This window comes from Symsagittifera roscoffensis, chromosome 4 (genome assembly GCF_963678635.1).
Source record: "Symsagittifera roscoffensis chromosome 4, txSymRosc1.1, whole genome shotgun sequence".
NCBI lineage: Eukaryota > Metazoa > Xenacoelomorpha > Acoela > Convolutidae > Symsagittifera > Symsagittifera roscoffensis.
In genome coordinates, this window is record NC_087065.1 from 58,695,277 (window position 1) to 58,714,999 (window position 19,723).

The 19,723-nt window shown below is 37.8% G+C and overlaps 2 protein-coding genes across 2 annotated transcripts in view; one reads left to right on the forward strand and one right to left on the reverse strand.

Moving 5' to 3' along the window:
• The window catches only part of LOC134843863 (diphosphoinositol polyphosphate phosphohydrolase 1-like), a 296,926-nt gene that overhangs the window by 176,936 nt on the left and 100,267 nt on the right, over window positions 1–19,723 (reverse strand). The gene's annotated exons all lie outside the window — the stretch shown is intronic.
• Window positions 1–19,723, forward strand: part of LOC134843861 (uncharacterized) — a 57,330-nt gene that overhangs the window by 28,034 nt on the left and 9,573 nt on the right. Inside the window, exons 10-17 of the mRNA XM_063860171.1 lie at window positions 2,917–3,033; window positions 3,734–3,847; window positions 7,353–7,541; window positions 7,798–7,963; window positions 9,729–9,817; window positions 10,305–10,471; window positions 18,449–18,529; window positions 18,895–18,991. Coding sequence (XP_063716241.1) covers window positions 2,917–3,033; window positions 3,734–3,847; window positions 7,353–7,541; window positions 7,798–7,963; window positions 9,729–9,817; window positions 10,305–10,471; window positions 18,449–18,529; window positions 18,895–18,991 — 1,020 coding nt within the window. The remainder of the gene's footprint in view (window positions 1–2,916; window positions 3,034–3,733; window positions 3,848–7,352; window positions 7,542–7,797; window positions 7,964–9,728; window positions 9,818–10,304; window positions 10,472–18,448; window positions 18,530–18,894; window positions 18,992–19,723) is intronic.

Here is a 19,723-nt window from a genome sequence, read left to right on the forward strand (position 1 = left end):
GGGATTAATTGCACACAATGCACTCAAACTGGTAAGAATATAAAAAGCATCATACCAACTACACAAATTAGCGAACTCCCCACTTTATTTGAACCAAATGAGGAATTAAACCTTGATTTTGCCGGTCCATTAGATAACAACTGGGGAAACAATAAATACATCTTATTATGTATAGATCGTTTTTCAAAATTCCCATCAGCAAAAATTACTTCTTCAACGTCATCAAACACGGTAATCGAATTCCTTCAAGATTATTTCTATCTCCATGGGATTCCTAACTCCATTCGTGTTGACCACGCATCCTGTTTTACTAGTCAAGATTTTAAATTATTTTGCAATTCTCTTAATATCAAATTAATATTTTGTACAGTTGGGGATCATCGTTCTAACGGTCTTGTAGAAAAACTTGTTCATATTGTAAAAATCAAATTATTAGCAATGTCTTTGGAACAACAAAAACCTATATTACAAATTGCCATTTCGAAAATCATTTGGAATTTACGATCTTCCTTCCAATCAAAAATAAAATGCTCACCGTTCGAAATACACTTTAATAGAAAACCGAACACGATCTGGAAGCAATTGGCATCTAATAAATTATCCGGTGGATTTTTAGACAAAGGGAAGTCGATCTTAAGCAGAGAAAGGGCCCTTGACTGGAATGCTGACGATCGGATAGAGGACGGATACAAAAACCTTCTAGTACCGAAAAAGAACCAGTCACCATTGGAGAAATGGTGACTCAGACTACGACTCAGACCTTCCAACAACCTCAAAACCTTCATCTTCTCGAGTGGCCTTAAACAGTCCGTTTAAAGGTAATTTACTACGAAAAACCAACGGAAGTATAAACGGAAATCCCTTTTATAAACAACTAGGTCAGAAAATAATAAACTCAACAAAATCCACGGTTGAACTATCCGACGGAAAAATCATTAGAAAATCGGACATCGCCATCCCAAAGTCTAAATCCTCTACAATTCGTTCATTCAAAGGAAATATCTCATTTCCCTCTTTTTCTAACAGTGATTTACAAGTAGGTCCAAGAAAGACAAACAAAGCGAAGACACAACAGACGCGGAAACCAGACACTATGACAGGACGACACACAGAGTCTTTCACCCCGGTCACCACCAGATCTAGAGGAACGAGACAGCCTACTAAATTCAACAAACCGAAGCGAAACCGAAATAAAGCCTCGACTTCGAACACAGGATACTTAGCAGGTGACGAATCCATGTTCATTCCGTCGGATACGTCGGACATTAGTGATTGGGAATGGATTACGGGAGGTTTTCCATGCAGAGAAATGATACGAAAACGCTTCATTTCAGATAACCTCAATTTTAACGAAAACCCTTCCCCACCATTAGCTCCTCAAACATATCAAACTAATATAAAATCTGAGATTTTAGACGAACAACTTCAATCTACAGATACAGCGGAATGCCCAATTAGTATAAAGCCAGCACCTCAATCTACCTCACACACACCTGGCGAATCTTCTACCGCTACGACAACAGAGGGCCCAAAAATTCCTTCGGATTCAACAAAAGCATTTGAAGGAGAAAATCCGGTGGAATTCCCAGTCTTTGAGATAGAGGACTCCTCTAACGAAAGTGCAAATAGTGAGGAAAGACATCCTAAGGAAATCACTACCACCGGCAACGAATTTAAATTAAGACGTTCAAGTCGAAATGTTGGTCCCCCACAATTCTATGGTAAGCGATATTACGTAGATATTATAGACGAGTGCGAAAACCAACCAGGCTCCGCGAATAACCCTATATCTCTGGACGAAGGCGACAGCTCGGGATTCCCCACTCTAACCTTCAGAGAGAATCCCTCGGAGAACCAGACTCACATTTGCGACACTCTACCGGAGGACCGTGCACCGGGCCCAGCGTACCCTTCATCTCCTGATCAATTCTCCATCGCCTCTACTGACGAATCCCTGAGAGATGCGGTGAACACCTTCGACAACTACATCGACTTAGACAGTGAAATTTTTAACGCTGAGCTAGAAAAATTCATGGAAGGGGACAGCTAAACTAAATCAAAAATTTGAAAACTCACATTTAGTCATTATATCGTACTAGTGTTTCGTTTCAGCGCAGTTAGAGTTTACCTTCTTATAACTAGGGATTATAATCCGCCGGAATTAGAAATTATATCATTCTTTCTAATTCAGTCATTCCTTCGGAGCACTAAAATTTCATTTGTGATATTGCACAGTATTTAATTTTCAATCCTTGTTTGACTTCTCGAGAGGGAGAAAAAGGGTTAGATAACATGTTATGTATCATGGTGCTTAATACTTTAATTTTTTTTCCCACTAAGGGGAATGTTGCGAATCTTACTATTCGTCTTATTTCATTTAATTAGTTTTAAAGTTTCTTAACTGGTTAATTTAGATATGACCTTGTTATCTTCATTCTCTCCGACGGAGAGAATGACCGCTCACTTTTTAATGTTTTAATTTAGAGATTAATTCACTTTTTAAACATATCTTATTTGTAACTAAGTAGAATTATCCGTAACAAAGAAACATTTTATCACGGATAAATTCTTGCGTTCAGAAAAGTTTTTTTTTGCGCCAACTCAGATGCCACTACGAAATGTTGTAGCCTTTTCAGTATAGTAGCCAACCTGTTTTAGTCGTGATTTGCGGTTGGTTTGAAAAGTCCAATGTGAAAAAATAAAAGTTGGAAATCGGTTTCTCCGACAGTTTAAGCAATAAAAAGTCCCTTTTAGAATATTTTAAGTTATCAGTATGCGCGTGTAGATTTTTACTGGACTAAAATAGTTTTTTTAATGGTTTTTTTTCGTTTTTGGCTTATCTAACTGTGGCTGGGAAATTCTGAACTATGTGCACAGCAACTGTCTATTTAATTTTTTCTCATAAAAATTTTGCAGGCAACTGTTCCAAGAATGAGTTCGAGTGCAACACTGGCGAGTGTCTTCCCATCGATCTTCGTTGTGACAGTATCATGCACTGCAACGACGGGTCTGACGAACTGGCCAAATACTGCAGTGAGTAACACCATTGTTTGAGTTCTAATTTATTCCAAACATGCAGAGTGGCGGATCTAGGATTTTCTCGAGGGAGGTGTGGGGGGGGGGGGGGGGGGGGGGTATTATTTTCCGAGCTCTCCCAAAGCACGAAAAAGACCCTGTTTTGGCCATCTTTTCATAGACAAATTGTATGGAACTGTATGACTAGCATTCTTACTGTATGGCGGTCAACCCGGGCTTTTAGAAAAATTTCGGGACGGTCAGCCAAAAAATGATTTATATCTCAAAATAGTACAAAGGGTGGACCCTTTGAGTCGGAAGTGGGTCGAATCCCTGAGGGAAGAGGCGTCCGTCCCCCGCCCCACCCCCTAAATCCGCTTCTGCAAATGTGAATCCAATTTGGAGTAAGGTTTTCATCGTTTGAACTTGTTTTTGAAACCTGTGAGGTCCAAGTTTGACCATAATTTTGACGATAGCAGTGCAGTGCATGTCGTTAAATCCCTTAACGTTGATTTGCATCTTTTTTTTATAATCTAACTAAGATCAGAATCTTCGTCAGAGTTTATTGGCTACGTACGGACTTAGCGCATGTCCGATTACTTTTCAAGGCTATCAAAAGATCCCCTTGGCTATTTGTTTAAAACATCACTCAGCCTTTAAAGATATATGATTGCCGAAACTGTTTTGACTCTCGAGTCATCATGTCTAATGTGTGTAGAACCAGCTGCGGACAAGTTTGTGTGTGCGACATACAATGAACTGGTAGATGTGGAGGACGTGTGCAATTCAATCGTGGACTGTTTCAGAGACCTCAGTGACGAAATCGGATCTGGTTAGTGAGTTTAAACACGGAACTTTTTGAATCTATTTATCCAGAAGGTAAATGACATAAAAAGCTGTTCGTTCAACACAAAGAATCACTGTTTCAATTAGGAGAAGGTCACTGTTTCTAGGTATAGAAAATAGGTTACCCTCTTCTTAACTCTAAGCAACTTAACACCATACAATTTCACTCCCTACTTTTTGTTGCAATGGCATTTTAACAACGCTACTACATTTTAAAGCCATTTCTATTATTTAACTCCGTTTTTATCTTCAAAGGAGACTTCTGTAAACATCAAAGAATTAAGCGAGCGGAATTTTTGCTATTTAAAGTTAAACAATTTCGCGTTACTTAAATCGCTTAAGTTTTGAACAGAAATTACCTTGCCAATAGTTTTAAGGAATCGTTCCAAAATGAAATGAAATGGCCTTGCCAACAATTTCAATGAATCGTTCGAAAGCGAAATGAAATGGCTTTGCCAATGATTTCAATGAATCGTTCCAAAACGAACCAAAAACAAGCAAAGTTCAATGAACTTCAAAGTTGCGCAAATAATTAGACGGTATATGACTAAAATAGCCTTATTTTCCAAAAAATTTGCAGCCGGTGTAGAAATTTTTAAAAAAAGGTTTAACCAACGCCAAAAGCCTAAAAATTCAATGGTTTAACCTACGCCAAAGGCCTAAAAATCAATCTCGAATTTAAACCTATAACCTGATTGCTCTCTCAGCTTTTTTTGAAACGCAAAGCTAAAGGGTTTGCCAGCCCCTAGTCCCAACCTAGTAACCCGAAAATAAGGGAGGTTGTCCTGGGATTAAACTGCTAGTACACGAGTCAAGTTCTTGCGTGTAGTTACGTTTCCGGGAGTCTGCAAGTAAAGGTTTTTTCAAAAAACTTACAAAGTTTAAATACGATTAAAAAATGAATTTTAATAATACGAAAAAATTAGCACTAAAGGGACAAAATTTTCACTGTTTTAAGACAAACTAGATAACGCTCTGAAAAAATACAAATCAGTTTTGTCTTTGTAAACGGACATTATATTTTTAACTCTTTCATTTAATACTGGGTATTTTTTCGTTTTTAAGAATTTATGGTCACTCGATGCATCGAAAAAGTGAAGTTTTTGTACGGAGGCGTCTTTTTGCAGGCTGCCCACTACTTTTCACATATTTCGGTGGGCTCCGCTGAAATAGAATTGGATGCCGAAATGTCATCCTTCGACAGCATTTTTTGTTCTAGCAATCCCACTCAAGGCGGCATCTCGCAGGTTCCAAAGGGAGGTTGGGAATAAAAGCTCATAATTTGGCACCATGCTTTTTATAAAAACACTAAAATGAATTGAATATAGCTGATAGAATATTTTTGGAGTAGTTTTAAAGGTCCTATCAGCTTACCAGAAAGATGATTTTTCCAAAATTCTCAGCATTTCGGGATCACTGCACAAAATGATTCGCTCGTGATCATTTGATCCACAGTCATACCGGATAAAATTGCCAAAAAAATCACGGATCTCAAAATTTTGAGCAACGGGGATGGCTGGCATATTTACATCTAGCTGCTGGCATATTTACATCAGAGACAAAGAAATCATTCTTAGTATAAAAACGCTTAATTTTGATGAAAAAATAGTGGATTTATAATAGCTTAAGGATGTTAATTTTTCTGCGCGCAGCCGTGCCGATTAGTTTATCTTCAGTTGGCCAGTGACAAATCATTTGTCACTGGAAAAACTTCAATTTCAATGGCAACCACGACAGTTTGTGTCTATCTCTCGCTGAAATCTTTTAAAGGCTTGATGACACGTCGGGCATCTGATTTTCCCGCTGAAATGTCATGGTTATGCTCTCCAAGCGTCTTGATCAATTAGTTTTTTTTTCTGCAATGGCAGATGCTCTCCATTTATGCGTTTGATATTTAGAGCAAATCCAGTTTTCGGCAAATTTTTTTTCTCGCTTGAAATAAACTTCGTTGCCTTCTAAGAAACACTATTTTTCTGCGCGCAGCCGTGCCGATAAGTTTATCTTCAGTTGGCCAGTGACAAATCATTTGTCACTGGAAAAACTTCAATGGCAACCACGACAGTCTGTGTCTATCTCTCGCTGAAATCTTTTAAAGGCTTGATGACATGTCGGGCATCTGATTTTCCCGCTGAAATGTCATGGTTATGCTCTCCAAGCGTCTTGATCAATTCGTTTTTTTTTCTGCAATGGCAGATGCTCTCCATTTATGCGTTTGATATTTAGAGCAAATCCAGTTTTCGGCAAATTTTTTTTCTCGCTTGAAATAAACTTCTATAAGAATTGGCTTGTTTTAGATGAAACTGCGAATTCGAAAGAAGACTCAATCATAAATTGTTTATTGTTCCGACTTTTGATACCAAAGTAACGGAATATTTGTACTCGGGGTGGGTTTTTTTTTTCTTCAGACAAATTTCGACTTTTTAACTAGCCATTTTTGACGGAATTTTTTTATATCATTCAAAAATTATAGTTGTCCTGAGCTTAAATTTGAAAAGATATTTCACCTGTGATCATTTTTCGTAAAATTATGAGGGTTTAAAGATTGCCATTTTGACCAATTTGGGACAATTAACGCGCAATATAATTCGCGCTATTAACGCGTAAGCGAGATTCAATCCGTCTTATAAATCGTTCCAAATTGGTTGAACGAAGCTTATTTGCCATAATTGATTTGTTACAAGGAACAAAATCTATCTTTTTGTACTTTATATGGCGTGTGGGGGGATGATTTTCATTAAAAATTTCAATTTTTAGAAAAACAATTTTCATTTTATTTTGTTTCATTTAATTTTTTCTTATCTATTACTGCTGCTCAATAAACCTTAAAAGGCAGTCGGAACGTTCAGGGCTTCGCCCTGATACGAGCAGTCTTGTTATGTTTGCGTTTGTTTATTATTTGAGTACAGTATAAAATGACTGTCAAAATTTTATATTTGTCAGAAAATTTACGTCAAATTGTTATAATTTAGCACAAGCAGGTTTCTCTAATAATCATAATGGTTGAGCGCAAAGTTTAATTGAAAATAAATTTTGATATTGTCAATAAGAGTCTTGAGTAATTTAGGAAGCCTCATTTTAGCATGTTGTTCAATTTGATGCGTGCGTTAATTGCAGGAGTAATTTTGGTGTGATTAGAGTTAAGATAAAGAGTTCATAGAGCATTAATTTTAATAGTGAAATGAATAGGTGTTAAAATTTACGGTGTTAAATTGGCTGGTTTTAATTGTTAGACGTCGAAAAATAAAATCTCATTCTCAATCGGTAACATGCTGTGGTCGTTGGCGGAAGCTAATAGAAGCACGAAAGGATTGATTAAAAATTTAGTATTCGTGACGGCATGGTTGAATCCTTTTGCTAACGCTGAAATCGGACTGTTTTTCCAAATACAGTTCCTCGTTTCCTAAACCAAATTGTTCGTCTCTGCTGAATATTGGTGTTCAGACGAGTACTTGAAATAATAATTAGGCTGGTAAAAACATTTTACTCTTCAGGTTGCAACGAGACCTATGAAGCATCTTCACCCGGAGGTGAATATCTGGCCTGTCAGCATCCGAACAGCAAAAACTGGATAGCACTGGACAAGTCTAATATCTGTGATGGAGTGGAAAACTGTCTAAATGGGGTGGATGAAGTTGCTTGTTGGAAGAATAATCTTCACCTCTGGATTGACCCTTTCGAAGGTTATATTCAGATCATGTTTTAATTGAAGCGCAGGCGCATTGATGTAAGCAGTCTTAAAATTTGAATAGCAGTTTTTCTAACTCATGTCTGAATTTTCTGCAATTGGCAATTAAATTGACATTACGAGGCTTGTGTTTCCAAAAAGGTCACTGATGCAAATAAAAAGTTTCTCAAATCAAATAAATTTAGTAAACATTATTGAAGAACGGGGTTTCTACAAAATGGGACAACTTTTTAAAGTATCGTTGTGATTAGAACTGAACCAAAAGTACAATGAGTACGCAGAAACTGTGCAGCAGAGGCCGAATGACGTCAAGTTTTACCGTCTAGTGAGTGAGAATGCCACCGTTAGGTCGGGACACGAACTGAAAAACATGCTCATCAGGTGCTCGTTCAACAACCACGCCTGCAACGAGACCACGTGAGTCCCATTCGCTCAAAGTTAAGGTCATGTCACTCCTATTCTAGCTGTCTTTTAAGATTGTCCTCGCTAGAATTCTTAGCGAGAAAAACCAAGGTTGTAACTTATGAAGTTTCTGTTGAACAAAAAACAGTGTGAGGAAAGTAAAAAAAAACTGAAAGATCGAATTGAAATTCCTAAGTTTTTCAGGGGCCCTTTTAAAATTGATTTATTAATATTTTTGGTTTGCGTATTTTATGACATTGAATTCTTCTTTTTTATACCAAAAATTATGGCAGTTCGCTATTCTTTGTTTACTTGTAATTTCTGATAATTCGGTTAATTTACATATGAAATGAAATGTCAATCAGCCAGCTACCCGAAACCGATCTACCTCAAATCGAAACGAGGCAGAATATGGTCAACCTACCCGGAAAGGAGCAGTTCCTGGGTATGAGAGCTGACCTTTGAGCTCTCACCTCTTCTCGCTCTGTAGGAGGGCGAGGACGTTCTGGCTAGTATTCATAGCGAGAAAAACCAAGGTCGTAACTTATGAATTTTCTGGTGGACGAATAACAGTGTGTGGATAAAGTAAAAAAAAACGAAAGGTCGAAACAAGGTTCACAAGTTTTTCAGGCGCTGTTTTAAAATTGATTTTTTACACTTGCGATCAGCTCAGTTTGTTATTACGAAACTTTTTTTTAATAACCTAACTCGCAATTAAAAGTGTTCATTAAAAGTTCACTTATGCGGTAAATGTCACTGTAGCACTGGAAATTGCATAGCATCTGTTCTCTGCTTTACTTCTGGCTAGTTTTTGGTGACTGATAAGCTTCCGTGACTGAGTGGTTATTGTTTGAGATCTTTAGGTCACAGGTTCGAAACTTAGAGGTAGTCGAAATTTTGCTAATTCGATGCTTATTTCTAATTTTTATCATTGCTTTTTATAGAGCTGCTTTTTGCGTGTTCTTGCAAAGTGTTTGCGAAGCAAAGCTTTGCCTCTGTGTTAATGTTTTCATTTTGCGTATTTAATGACATTGAATTCTGCTTTTCCGATAATTAAACGGCTAGTTTACGTATGAAACGAAATTTTGTCAATCAGCCAGCTACCCAAAACCGATCTAGGCTCTTTTCCAGTTTCCCCCTTTCACTTGCAATTTTGAAAAGCTTATTCAACATTTTCATAATACAATGAAATTTGGCGTGGTGAACAAATCGACAACTGTGAACAGATTTGTTCTTCATACTTTACACCGTAACATCACGCATTTAGCCGTAATAACACGTAAAACAAACATAAAAATTTTAAACAGGAACTCGCTATTTTAAGAGAGGGGAACTGAAAAAGAGCTCCGATCTACCTCAAACCGAAACGAGGCAGAAATAAAGATAGTAATTCATTAGAAAGTCGAAAATATTTTTCTGCCCAATTATTTAGTTGCAGTTGGATCAATTCAACGGTTTACCCGCAGCAAGTCAAGTAAATGAATCCCCTTCAAAATAAACTGACAGTTATGCAAAAAGCCATTGTTCAAAATGTGGACTCTGATTTGCTGAAAAAAAGATCCTAACATAGAGAACGATCGTTCAAATTGGATTAAGGGGGATGTTGCTCGCTGGATCCCAGGAATACTGTCTGTATTACTTTTTTTTACATTATCGCAATGGGTGAATCAGAGACAGAGTTCATTCTTAGTAATAAAACGCTTAATTTTGATGAAAAATAGTGGATTCATAATAGCTTAAGGATGTTAATTTTTCTGAAAATGTTTTTTTTTCGCTTCAGGGACTTTACGGAAGTGTTATCAGAGAAGTACGGTCGTTGTTATCAGTTCAGCGACACCAGACCTCTCTTCAATGGTGGACGCGGATACGGTTTGTAAGCTAAACTGACAACCACAATTATTAATAGATAACAATAATTATACAAAAAATTCTGGAAAAGTCGAGTTCTTGTGGAAAATTTGTATACGTTCAGATGCTTGGAATTTAATTTAGTGGTTTCTGCCTCTTAAATGGAATTTGCGAGAAAATAGTAGTTTTAGTGTATGCCTTGAAGACGATTTAACGCATACAAAATTTCTGGAATGACCAATATTGGTTTGAGATGGACAATTAATGTCGTCGGCAAATTTCATGGAACCTTTGATAAAATAGTAAAGAAATCAAACATATAGTCGAAAAGCCACAAAGAGCTAGTTTTTAAGAAATATTTTCCTTTTGGACCCGGCCTGAAATCAAGTCTACTCCGCCGATAATCGATGATTAAATCATACTTAGTGGTCCAAAAGGAAAACATTTCTTAAAAACTAGCTAAGTATGATTTAGTCATCGATTATCGGCGGAGTAGACTTGATTTCAGGCCTGGAACTTTTTCTGAACCTGGAGTCTTATGAGTACAGTGGATCCATGACAGACACCTTGGGTGTGGCTCTCTTCATCTCCCCCTACTCCCCCTCCCGCTTCTTGGATCCTACAACTGTGTTGCCAGTGTACCCCGGAATGCACACCACCATAGGAGTTCAGAGAGTCAGTATCATTTATAGAATCTAATTCAAAATACCTCTGTTTTTTTTCTTGAATTTACTTGACAAATTAATGAGTATAGAATTTAGTTCTGGTATTTGACATGGAGCATCAACATAACCAATAATCAAACATCCGGTTAGCACATAATCAAACATCCAGGTATAAACTAAACTGGCTGCAACAAAGAACCTCGAAAAATCTTACATATGTTGATAAAAATAGGTAATCAGTTCAGAAATGACCAGTAAAAGTTTGGATGAACTTATTTTTATTATCTTATTATTACACTAAAACTTCGATTTATAATACTTTTGATAACTACTAAGATCAAAATGATTGTTACGCTTGCAATTAGCAAGCGTTATCAAATCGGAATAAAAACTTTTTTTCGGGATAATAACTAGTTTAACAAAATCAGTTATTCATATCATGCTGATTCATATGATGAGATAATCAATTTCTTGTTCAATTTCATGAAATTGCTCAATTTTATGAAAATGCTTATTTTCATGAAAATTCAAATTTAACTACTGGGTGATACTAGTTACTACATGGTAGTTTCAAGGGGGAATTACAAAATCATTTGTTTTAAGATCAACTGGTGACTGCTCAAAGATTGTCGGCCTTGTTTCCGCTTCATTAATTTTGTTCAGTTGCTAACTTTTATTTCTATTATCTTGCTTGGCATGTTAGCCTAGAATTCCTGTATGATAAAAACAGTTATTAGTTAAGTGTTTTGGATTGCGTTCTTGTGTTTTTTTGAGACGCTTTGGAAATTTTATCGTTTTTGCAAAAAATGTTGTCTTTTTTTCAAAAACTTTCTACCTATATTTTAACACAAAACTTTATCGTCCTCAGGAAAGTGTTTTTTTAAAATTTTTGAGCGTTTTTTTTTCTAAATTTTATAATTATTATGAAATCAAAAGTACCCTTCCATATCTGGAATTCTGGATTCAACCCAAAGAACGGGTTGTGGGAAGCTCCTTTGGATACGCGAATACGCCCAAATTTTTTTGACACAAGTTATGGCCCTCGGAAAAATTTTGTGAATTTTTTCTACTTTTCTCGAGAACTAGCCTCCTAAATCTAGATTTTTGAGCTCAATCAAAATTGCACGTTGAGTTATTTTCTTCTGCATAAGCGGCTTCGCCCTATTCTTTTACACAAAATTCTATGAGTCTCGTCAAATTTTTCTTTTTATTGACCGTTTTTGGACTTTTCTCGCTAACTATCCGACAAATTTGATATCATAAATTTAATTGAAACAACAGGTTGTTGAAGGCCTACTTTTATAATTGAATATGCCCAGGTTGTTCGAGAACAAAGTACAAAGTTATGGCCTTCAAACAAAGGAAAGTTTAGAAACTTTGATCGTTTTTTGGAAGTTTTTTTACTCAACTTGAAAGTTACCGTGCCAATTCTCAGGTTAAATGTTCAATCGAGAAACCTGATTTTGGGAATTTTCTCGCTATTTTACTGGCTACGACCTGGTATTCGCAGAAAAAAGTTTTCTGCCAATAGTTTTCTGAAACCTTCTTGAGTTTTCTTAAAAAATGTGCTATAAAATATGAGAAGAAAGTTTCAATCGTACGAAGCGGTTGCGTGACATGTTTCTGCAAAAGCAGCTACTCCTTATTTTTTTTCATCTTAAAAGGTTCTGTTTTGAAGAAATTTTCATAATCTCAAAATTTTTCACTCGTCTCACTTATTTTAGTAGAGAAACAACTAAGGTTTTGGCCAAAGTCCAATATTTGAAGTTACGCATCTCGTCCCGCATCAGTATAACAAATTTAAAAAATATCGAACACGTACCTCCAGCTTTAGAAGGGCCCTAGATGTCCTCTTCGTCTTCGTCTTCGTAGGGCGTTTTCGAGCATTACTGCCCATTGCCCGCCATATGTATATCTCTCACAATTGCTTTCCACTGCGGCCTGTTCAGTGCAGTATCTTTGGCCAAATCGAACCAGCTTGCCTCCCAGTTCTTGTGGGTCATTTTTTGGGGTTTCAAGAATGGGCGGAGTTCCTTCTTCACTAACCGTCTCCACGAGTTCTTTACTCCACCGGGGGGTCTCTTCCAGTTGTCGGCTTTCTCAAATTCCAGGCATGCGTTGGGTATCATGTTGGGTTCCATGCGTAGGGTGTGCCCTAGCCATTTGAGGCGTCTTTGTTGTACGGTGGAACTCATGGTGTCTGTCGGAGCACCAAGGTTTCTCAGGCATCTGCAGTTGAAGGAGTCGAGGCGTTGAGTATCGGATGCCTTGACTGGCCAGGATTCACATCCGTACAGGAGCACGCTTTCGACACATGCTTTGTATACTTTCGATTTGATTCTGGTCGGGACTGATCTTTGTTTCCAGAGCTTGTCTAATTGTTTGAAGCGTCCTGTTGCTTTTCCGAGGCGGATCTGGATTTAGTGTGACACGTCACCATCGAGTTGCAGGTTGCTGCCTAGATAGGTGAAAGTATTCACCCTATCGATGGGGGCGTCATTGCAGGTCATTTGGTCTCCAGGATAAGCAGAGCAGAATTTCGTTTTGGATGTGTTTATTTCAAGACCGCCTTTTGCAGCGGCGCGAGTGACTAGATCAAGAAATGTCTGTGCGTCTTTGATATTGTCTTCAAGTAAACAGATATCATCAGCGAAGTCTAGATCTGTAATTACCATATCGTCAAGGGCGATGCCAAGGGGTTGGTTTTCCGTTGCTTCGAGCAATGCCCAGTCGATTACAAGGTTGAACAAGAATGGTGCAAGTATCGAACCTTGTCTGACCCCTGAGACAATGGCAAATGGGTTAGATAGTGAGTTGTAAACCCTGACTGTACTAAACGTTTCTGTGTACATGGCTCTTAGGATTTGGAGGATTTTGGATGGGAGGCCGTGACTCTCGAGGATGCACCAGATTGTCTCGCGGTTGACGCTGTCAAACGCAGCTTTAAAGTCAATAAATACGAGAACAGTCTGTCTATTGTATTCGTGTCTTTGTTCTACTATTTGTCTGATTGCAAATATTTGATCGCGACATCCGCGCTTCTTTTTGAAGCCAGCCTGGTTGTCTCTAGCAACTGTATCATAGGCTGGTTCGAGCCTGTTTTTAAGGATCGCCTCTAAGATCTTGAAAGCGATATTCAAGAGTGAGATGCCACGATAGTTTGAGCATTTGGCTTTGTCATCTTTTTTGTGGTTGGGGACTATGACTGCTGTCTTCCAGTCATTTGGAATCTTCTCCTCTTTCCAAATAAGTGAGAGAAGGCGTTGCAAGTGGGGAAGAAGTTCATGTTGGCTATGAATAAAAAGTTCCGGGGGGATATTATCATTTCCTGCTGCTTTGTTTGTCTTCAATTTTCTTATTGCGAGCGAGATTACGTCCAAACTGGGTGTATCAGTGTTGATTTGTGAGAGGGCTTGGCTGCGAATTTGAGGGGTCGCTAGATTTTTTGTTGGCCGGTTTAGTAGTTGTTCGAAATGGTTGGCCCATTGTTTAATTTTGTCATTTGTATCAGTGATAAGTTTTCCATTCTTGTCTTTCACTGTATCGATGTTTGGGGCTTTTGTTCCGGTTAATTTCCTTACAGCATTGTGTATTCTTCTCGAGTTTCCGTTTGCATCTGCCGCAATGAGATCATCAGCGATGGTCTCGTAGAAGTTCTTTTTATCTACCCTGACCGACCGTTTGATGTCCCTGGAAATGTTTTTTTTTGGATTTTGCTTGCACTGGCCCTGGTTCGTTTTTCCACCAGTTGTAGGGTCGTTGGCGAGATCCAAGGGTTCCGGATTGACTTCTTTTTGGGAATGTTCTTTTCCGTTGATTTTGTCAGCGCGTCTTTGATGCCCGTCCAGTAGCCATTGACGTCGCTTTCGTTTTGCAGGCTACCCAATGTGCGGTTTAGATCATTGCGAAAGGCGTCGGAGACTTTTGGGTTTCTAAGTGTGTTGACATCATGTCGGAAAGATTTGGGGGCTTTTGTGTATACCTTCAATTTGACCTTCAGCTTGGCTTTGAGCATCTTGTGGTCAGACTGAATTAGGCAGTTTTTTTTGGCCCACCGTGCGGACATCATCTATGCCAGATCTCCATCGTTGGATATCCATGTTGGGAGTTTGTGCACCGATTTTTGAAACGTGGTGTTCGATAAGACGAAGTTGTTGTTCATTGCGTAGCTGATGAGTCGATCACCATTGCTGTTGCGATCGCCAATGGTGAATTTTCCAATGTTGGCTGCTTCGGAGTTGCATCTACTTCCAATTTTTGCGTTGAAGTCGCCTGCAACGATCATCAGATCCTTTTTTGGGACCAAGCCCGTCAGCTTGGAGAGATCATCATAGAACTCATCTTTGATTTCGTTTGCTTTGTCTTCAGTTGGGGCATAACTACAGATAATTGAGAGGGGGGCTGGTTTGGCATGGATGCGGATGTAGCATAGGCGTGGTCCCATTGGTCTCCACTCCATAATGTGGTTGGCTAGTTTTGTTTCAACGGCTATACCAACACCATGGAGCCCCTGCTTGTCATCGTATCCGGAGCAATAAAATTTATAGGAGGGAGTGTCTGCAACATCGTTGATGTTGATGGAGGGGGATCCTTGGAATCGGGTTTCTTGGATGCAGGCCACTTGAATATTCCCTAGATGTCCTACATAGAGACATACAAAAATTTTTATTCACCTAGTTGTTTTAACATAACATGCTAAACAGTCCACTTCGCCTCTGTGTTTAGTATGAAAATAAAATGGTCTTTTTAATCAGCAAAAGGTTGCGCGAATTCTTTCTGCAGAAGCAGCTACTCCTTATTTTTTTTATAAGAAAATGTTATGTTTTGGAGAAATTTTCATAATCTCAAAACTTTTCACTCGTCTCACTTATTTTAGTAGAGAAACAACTAAGGTTTTGGGCAAAGTCCAATATTTGAAGTTACGCATTATTTCAGCAAAAGGTTTTTTTCATTAAGTTTGTCAGAATTTTGTTTTAATTCAGGAAGTAAAATGTCGGCGAATGCATGTAAAATCTAAAACAAGTAAATTTGTGACAGTTTAATTTGCTGTGACGAAAAACTTTTATATCGTGTCAGTATTGATTTTTGTCAAAGTCTAAATTAGTCCGAAGAAAAAGTTTCGGGTATATCCAGATTCCGTTTAAATGACCACCCCGCAAGAAGTTATTGTCGTTGCTTATACTTTAGAAACCAAAGCAAAAATAAAATCACAGAAAAGTTTCTTTGGAGAACATAGAAAAAATGTATTTTCCGAAAAGTAAACCATTGAATTGTTTCAAGCGTTGGCAAATGTGTTCAATATTACAAGAAAACTTGATTGTTTCTTCATTGTCCTTTCTCCAAAATTTATACGTTGCCTGGTTTGAATTACCAATTACCAGCTCATTTGGAAAATGAGGTTTCAAACCACTCCCAAGTTAATTATATTAGCATTTTGAGTTGTTAAGAGTAATCTTACCTTCCCATACAACATGAAAAAACGGCATTCAAGCCATTTCCTGAAATTTTTAAACAGGTTTCCTTTATTTGAAGCAATTAAAGTAGTGCCGTAGACAAAAGCGTTGATTTAAAGGTACAGAGTCATTAATTAAAATGGACGTAAGTAACGTAGATGGACTTGAATAGCAGTAGACGTAAATCACCTATTCAATTGCTTCAAAATGTTTAAAATCAATTAGACCTGCAAAACGAAAAAATTTTCCGTCCATCTCAATTTGCATTCCAACTAGGAAAAAGGATAAGATTGTGTGTTCGTTTTTCGAAAAGAAAAGTTTTTGATCAATTTTGGTTGAAACGTTTCATGGCTGAATGCAAGTCATCTCGGCTTCTGTGAGAAGTTATTGACTGATACATACTCACTCGAAGCAAAATGATCTTTGCAAAATGCTGACCACAAATCTAATTTGTCAAACAAATCAAATAGTTATAGCAGCAATATTTTTTTAGAGATGCGTCTGTGATTTTAACATCCTAAATGTTAATGTTTGTTTTCTCGGCAATGGACATTTTATCTTTTCTCCTTTCTCTGGTCCTCGAAAGATTGTCCGAAAGATTCTTCGTTAGTGGTTGGACGTTGATCATCATTGATCATCTGGTGTTCATTTTGCATCTTTGCAACAAGGTGCTTTTGGCAAAATAAAAAACTTCCACATAGTTATAATCAGAATTATATTAAACTCGATACAAGTCAATTTATTTTTGTGCTTCGTGTTTTTGAATATTATCATCACTATTACAGACTTTAGGATTAAGAAGGTTGAATTCTATGAGCTCAAACCAGTTTCTCTGCAGTTGGTGCTGCGGGAGCGGGAGTTTGTTGTAGTTGCACTCCGCGTAGTTTCTCTAAACGCAATCTTCATTTTTCTTCCGTTGGAAAACGCAAAAAAGCTATTACGAATAGTTGAACCTCTTTTCAAGCTGCATCATCATTTTATTGATCGATTTGGGTGACAGTATCCATACATACATCGAGATTTTTAAACTGCAATTGGATATCTTGCACAGTGACTCGAAGTTGGCAAGTGCTCCTTCAGCTATTCTTGATCGAAACAGTCTAAATTTACTCAAAATTGGATGATTACATAAAACATAAAAAAGCATAAATTTCGTTATATTTAGAATATTTGGGTTAATTAATGACCACCCCCCCCCCCCCGTAATGAAGTAATAATCAAAAACGGTAAAACAAGCCATCATTCAAGCCATTCCTCAAGCTAACAATCGTCAATCAATCTAACCAGCCTTCTATCAGGAAATTTTTCTATCACCCAGCAATATATCCTTCAGCCAGCCAGTCAGACATTTATCCACTCAACCACCCATACCTTACGCCATCCATTCTCCATTCATTAAGCCTAGTATCCATCTAGCCAGTCATCTTCCATCACTCCCTTATCTGTCCTTATCTATCCAGCCATCCAACTGTTCAGGTACCAAGACACTCATGCATCAGGCTATCTCCCTTTCCATCCATCAAGCCATCCTTTCGTCAAACCAATCTTCCATCCACCCATCCATGCTTTCAACTACTCATCCATCCGAAAATCTATCCTGCCAGCTATCCATCAAATCGTCATCCTTTCATCAGTTCTTCTAACCGTCAATTCATCTTTCCATCCATCCAAACAGCAATCCATCGAGCCATCTATCAATTTAGCTTTGCACCATGCGTTCATCCATACAACTAGCAATGTATCCAGCCATCCATCTCCCATCAATCCAAGCAGCCTGCTTTCTGTCCATCCATCAATTCCCAAGTCATTAGTTTTTCCAGCTAGCCATGCATTTCTTCATCCTTCCATCCAACGTCCATCTTTCCAACCATCCGTACATCGAGGCATTATCATCCATCAGTGCCACCAGCATTTCATCAAGTCACTATCCATCTAGCCACTTATTGTTCATCCATGCAATCAGCCATCCGTTTATCTATCCACCCATCCATCTATTCAGTTATCCATCGATCTAACCAGCCATCCATCCGTACCTTAAGCAATCCATTGGACCATCCATCTACCCATCCATCTTTCCGTCCAGCCATCCATCCAGCCATTGATACAGCCATACCTCAACTGAGCCATCGGTCCATCTTTTTATCCACCCAGCCATCAATCCATACATCAGCCGACCTTCCATACATCCATCCATCCACCCCTACCTCCATCGATTCATCCATCAGCAATCAATCCAGCCAACCAACGATACATTAGCCATCCATGGAGCAATTACCGAACTTTTTCCGTTTAATATAAATGCTGCCATTTTTCAGGAGCAGCTTTAGCTGCAGTGGGCCGTCAGTTGCCAATGAAAGAAAAATGTAGACTAAAAAGTCTACAAATAGATTTTATGATTGTTTCCGATGATATTTTTTCCAAACTCTCAAAACAATGTTGTGCAATATGTGCTTGAAACTTTGAGTGATATAGGATTTATTTTGATCAAATTTCATTCCGTATTATGTTTTTTTTGTGCATGTGTTATTTTCTAGAATGCCATTATTCGACTGGGTGACCCATATGACGACTGCGGCGAGTACGGGACCAGAGATAGACCCTATTTGAACAAAAAGGCAAGAATTTGAAACGTTATTGAATGAATGGCAAAATTTGAGAAATAATATCTAGCGCGTGAATTTAAACTTAGTTAACCCTCCAGAAAACTAAAATTGCCTCCAAACAACCGACAATAAGATGATATGGAAAAAATAATCAAAACAATCCAGAACAATCAATTTCAACTGCTTGTACACATTAGATCTGCTTTGAGATATTTGTATCTCAAACCACCACCCCTAATGCAAAAGGGCAAATACGTTATTAGGTTCATGTTTCACCCTGCTTAGTCTCTGTTTAGTCCTTAATAGAAACGGAAATTGTTTGCTGTGTACCATACATTTTTTTTGAAATATTGGTCAGTTGTTTTCTTTTTTTTCAGGAATGCATTTTCAACTGTGTACAGTATGCCAAATTGGCCCGATGTCAGTGCTCAGACAACATCGAGTACTCTAAGCTGTTGTGTCGTCTCAACGACAGTAAGTCACTCGCATCAAAAGAAGTAGAAATAGTTATGATGATATATATCATCAAATTTTTATCAAAGCAGCTGTGATATCACAAGAAGGAACTAATGTAATGATGGCTCTTATCCAAAACTAATATAGCGTTTTTTTCTCTCAGTCCGGAAGCATCGGCAGCTGATGCTCAGAAAACGCTTGAGCGTTTTTACTTGCAAAAATGATTAAAAACTGGTTTATATGAATAAATTCAAAGGATTTGTCAGGAAAAAAATCAAGTGAAGGTACGGAAAGCATGCTTTGAAGCTGATATGCTGAAAAATGTTTCCGTTCAAAATTTTTCAATTCGAAGCTGATGCATCTTAAGATCTAGGTCCTTTGAAACAGCTTAGAGAAGCCTGCTTGTTAATTTAACTTCGAATCTGCTTAGTTTTATTTTTTTTAAATGTACTGTTTTGAGCATGAAATTTAGATTACGTGCTTTTTTGAGGAGTTGGTAGCTAATCACTTTTGCAGGAAACTATTTGCACTTTATAATGTCTTTGTGATTTTCATGAAGGTATTCTTGGGTAAAAGCTGTTAGTAGATTAAGCTTAATTTAGAGAAATAGGCGTTAAAAAAACTTAGAATCTCTCTGAAAAAAATTATATGGACCCCCTTGGTGCCTGTGAGAATTAAATTCGGCAACAGGTGTCTCAGAAATTTGTTTAATTGCTCAATAGTCAGTGTCGTTATTTAGATTTCGCCTAA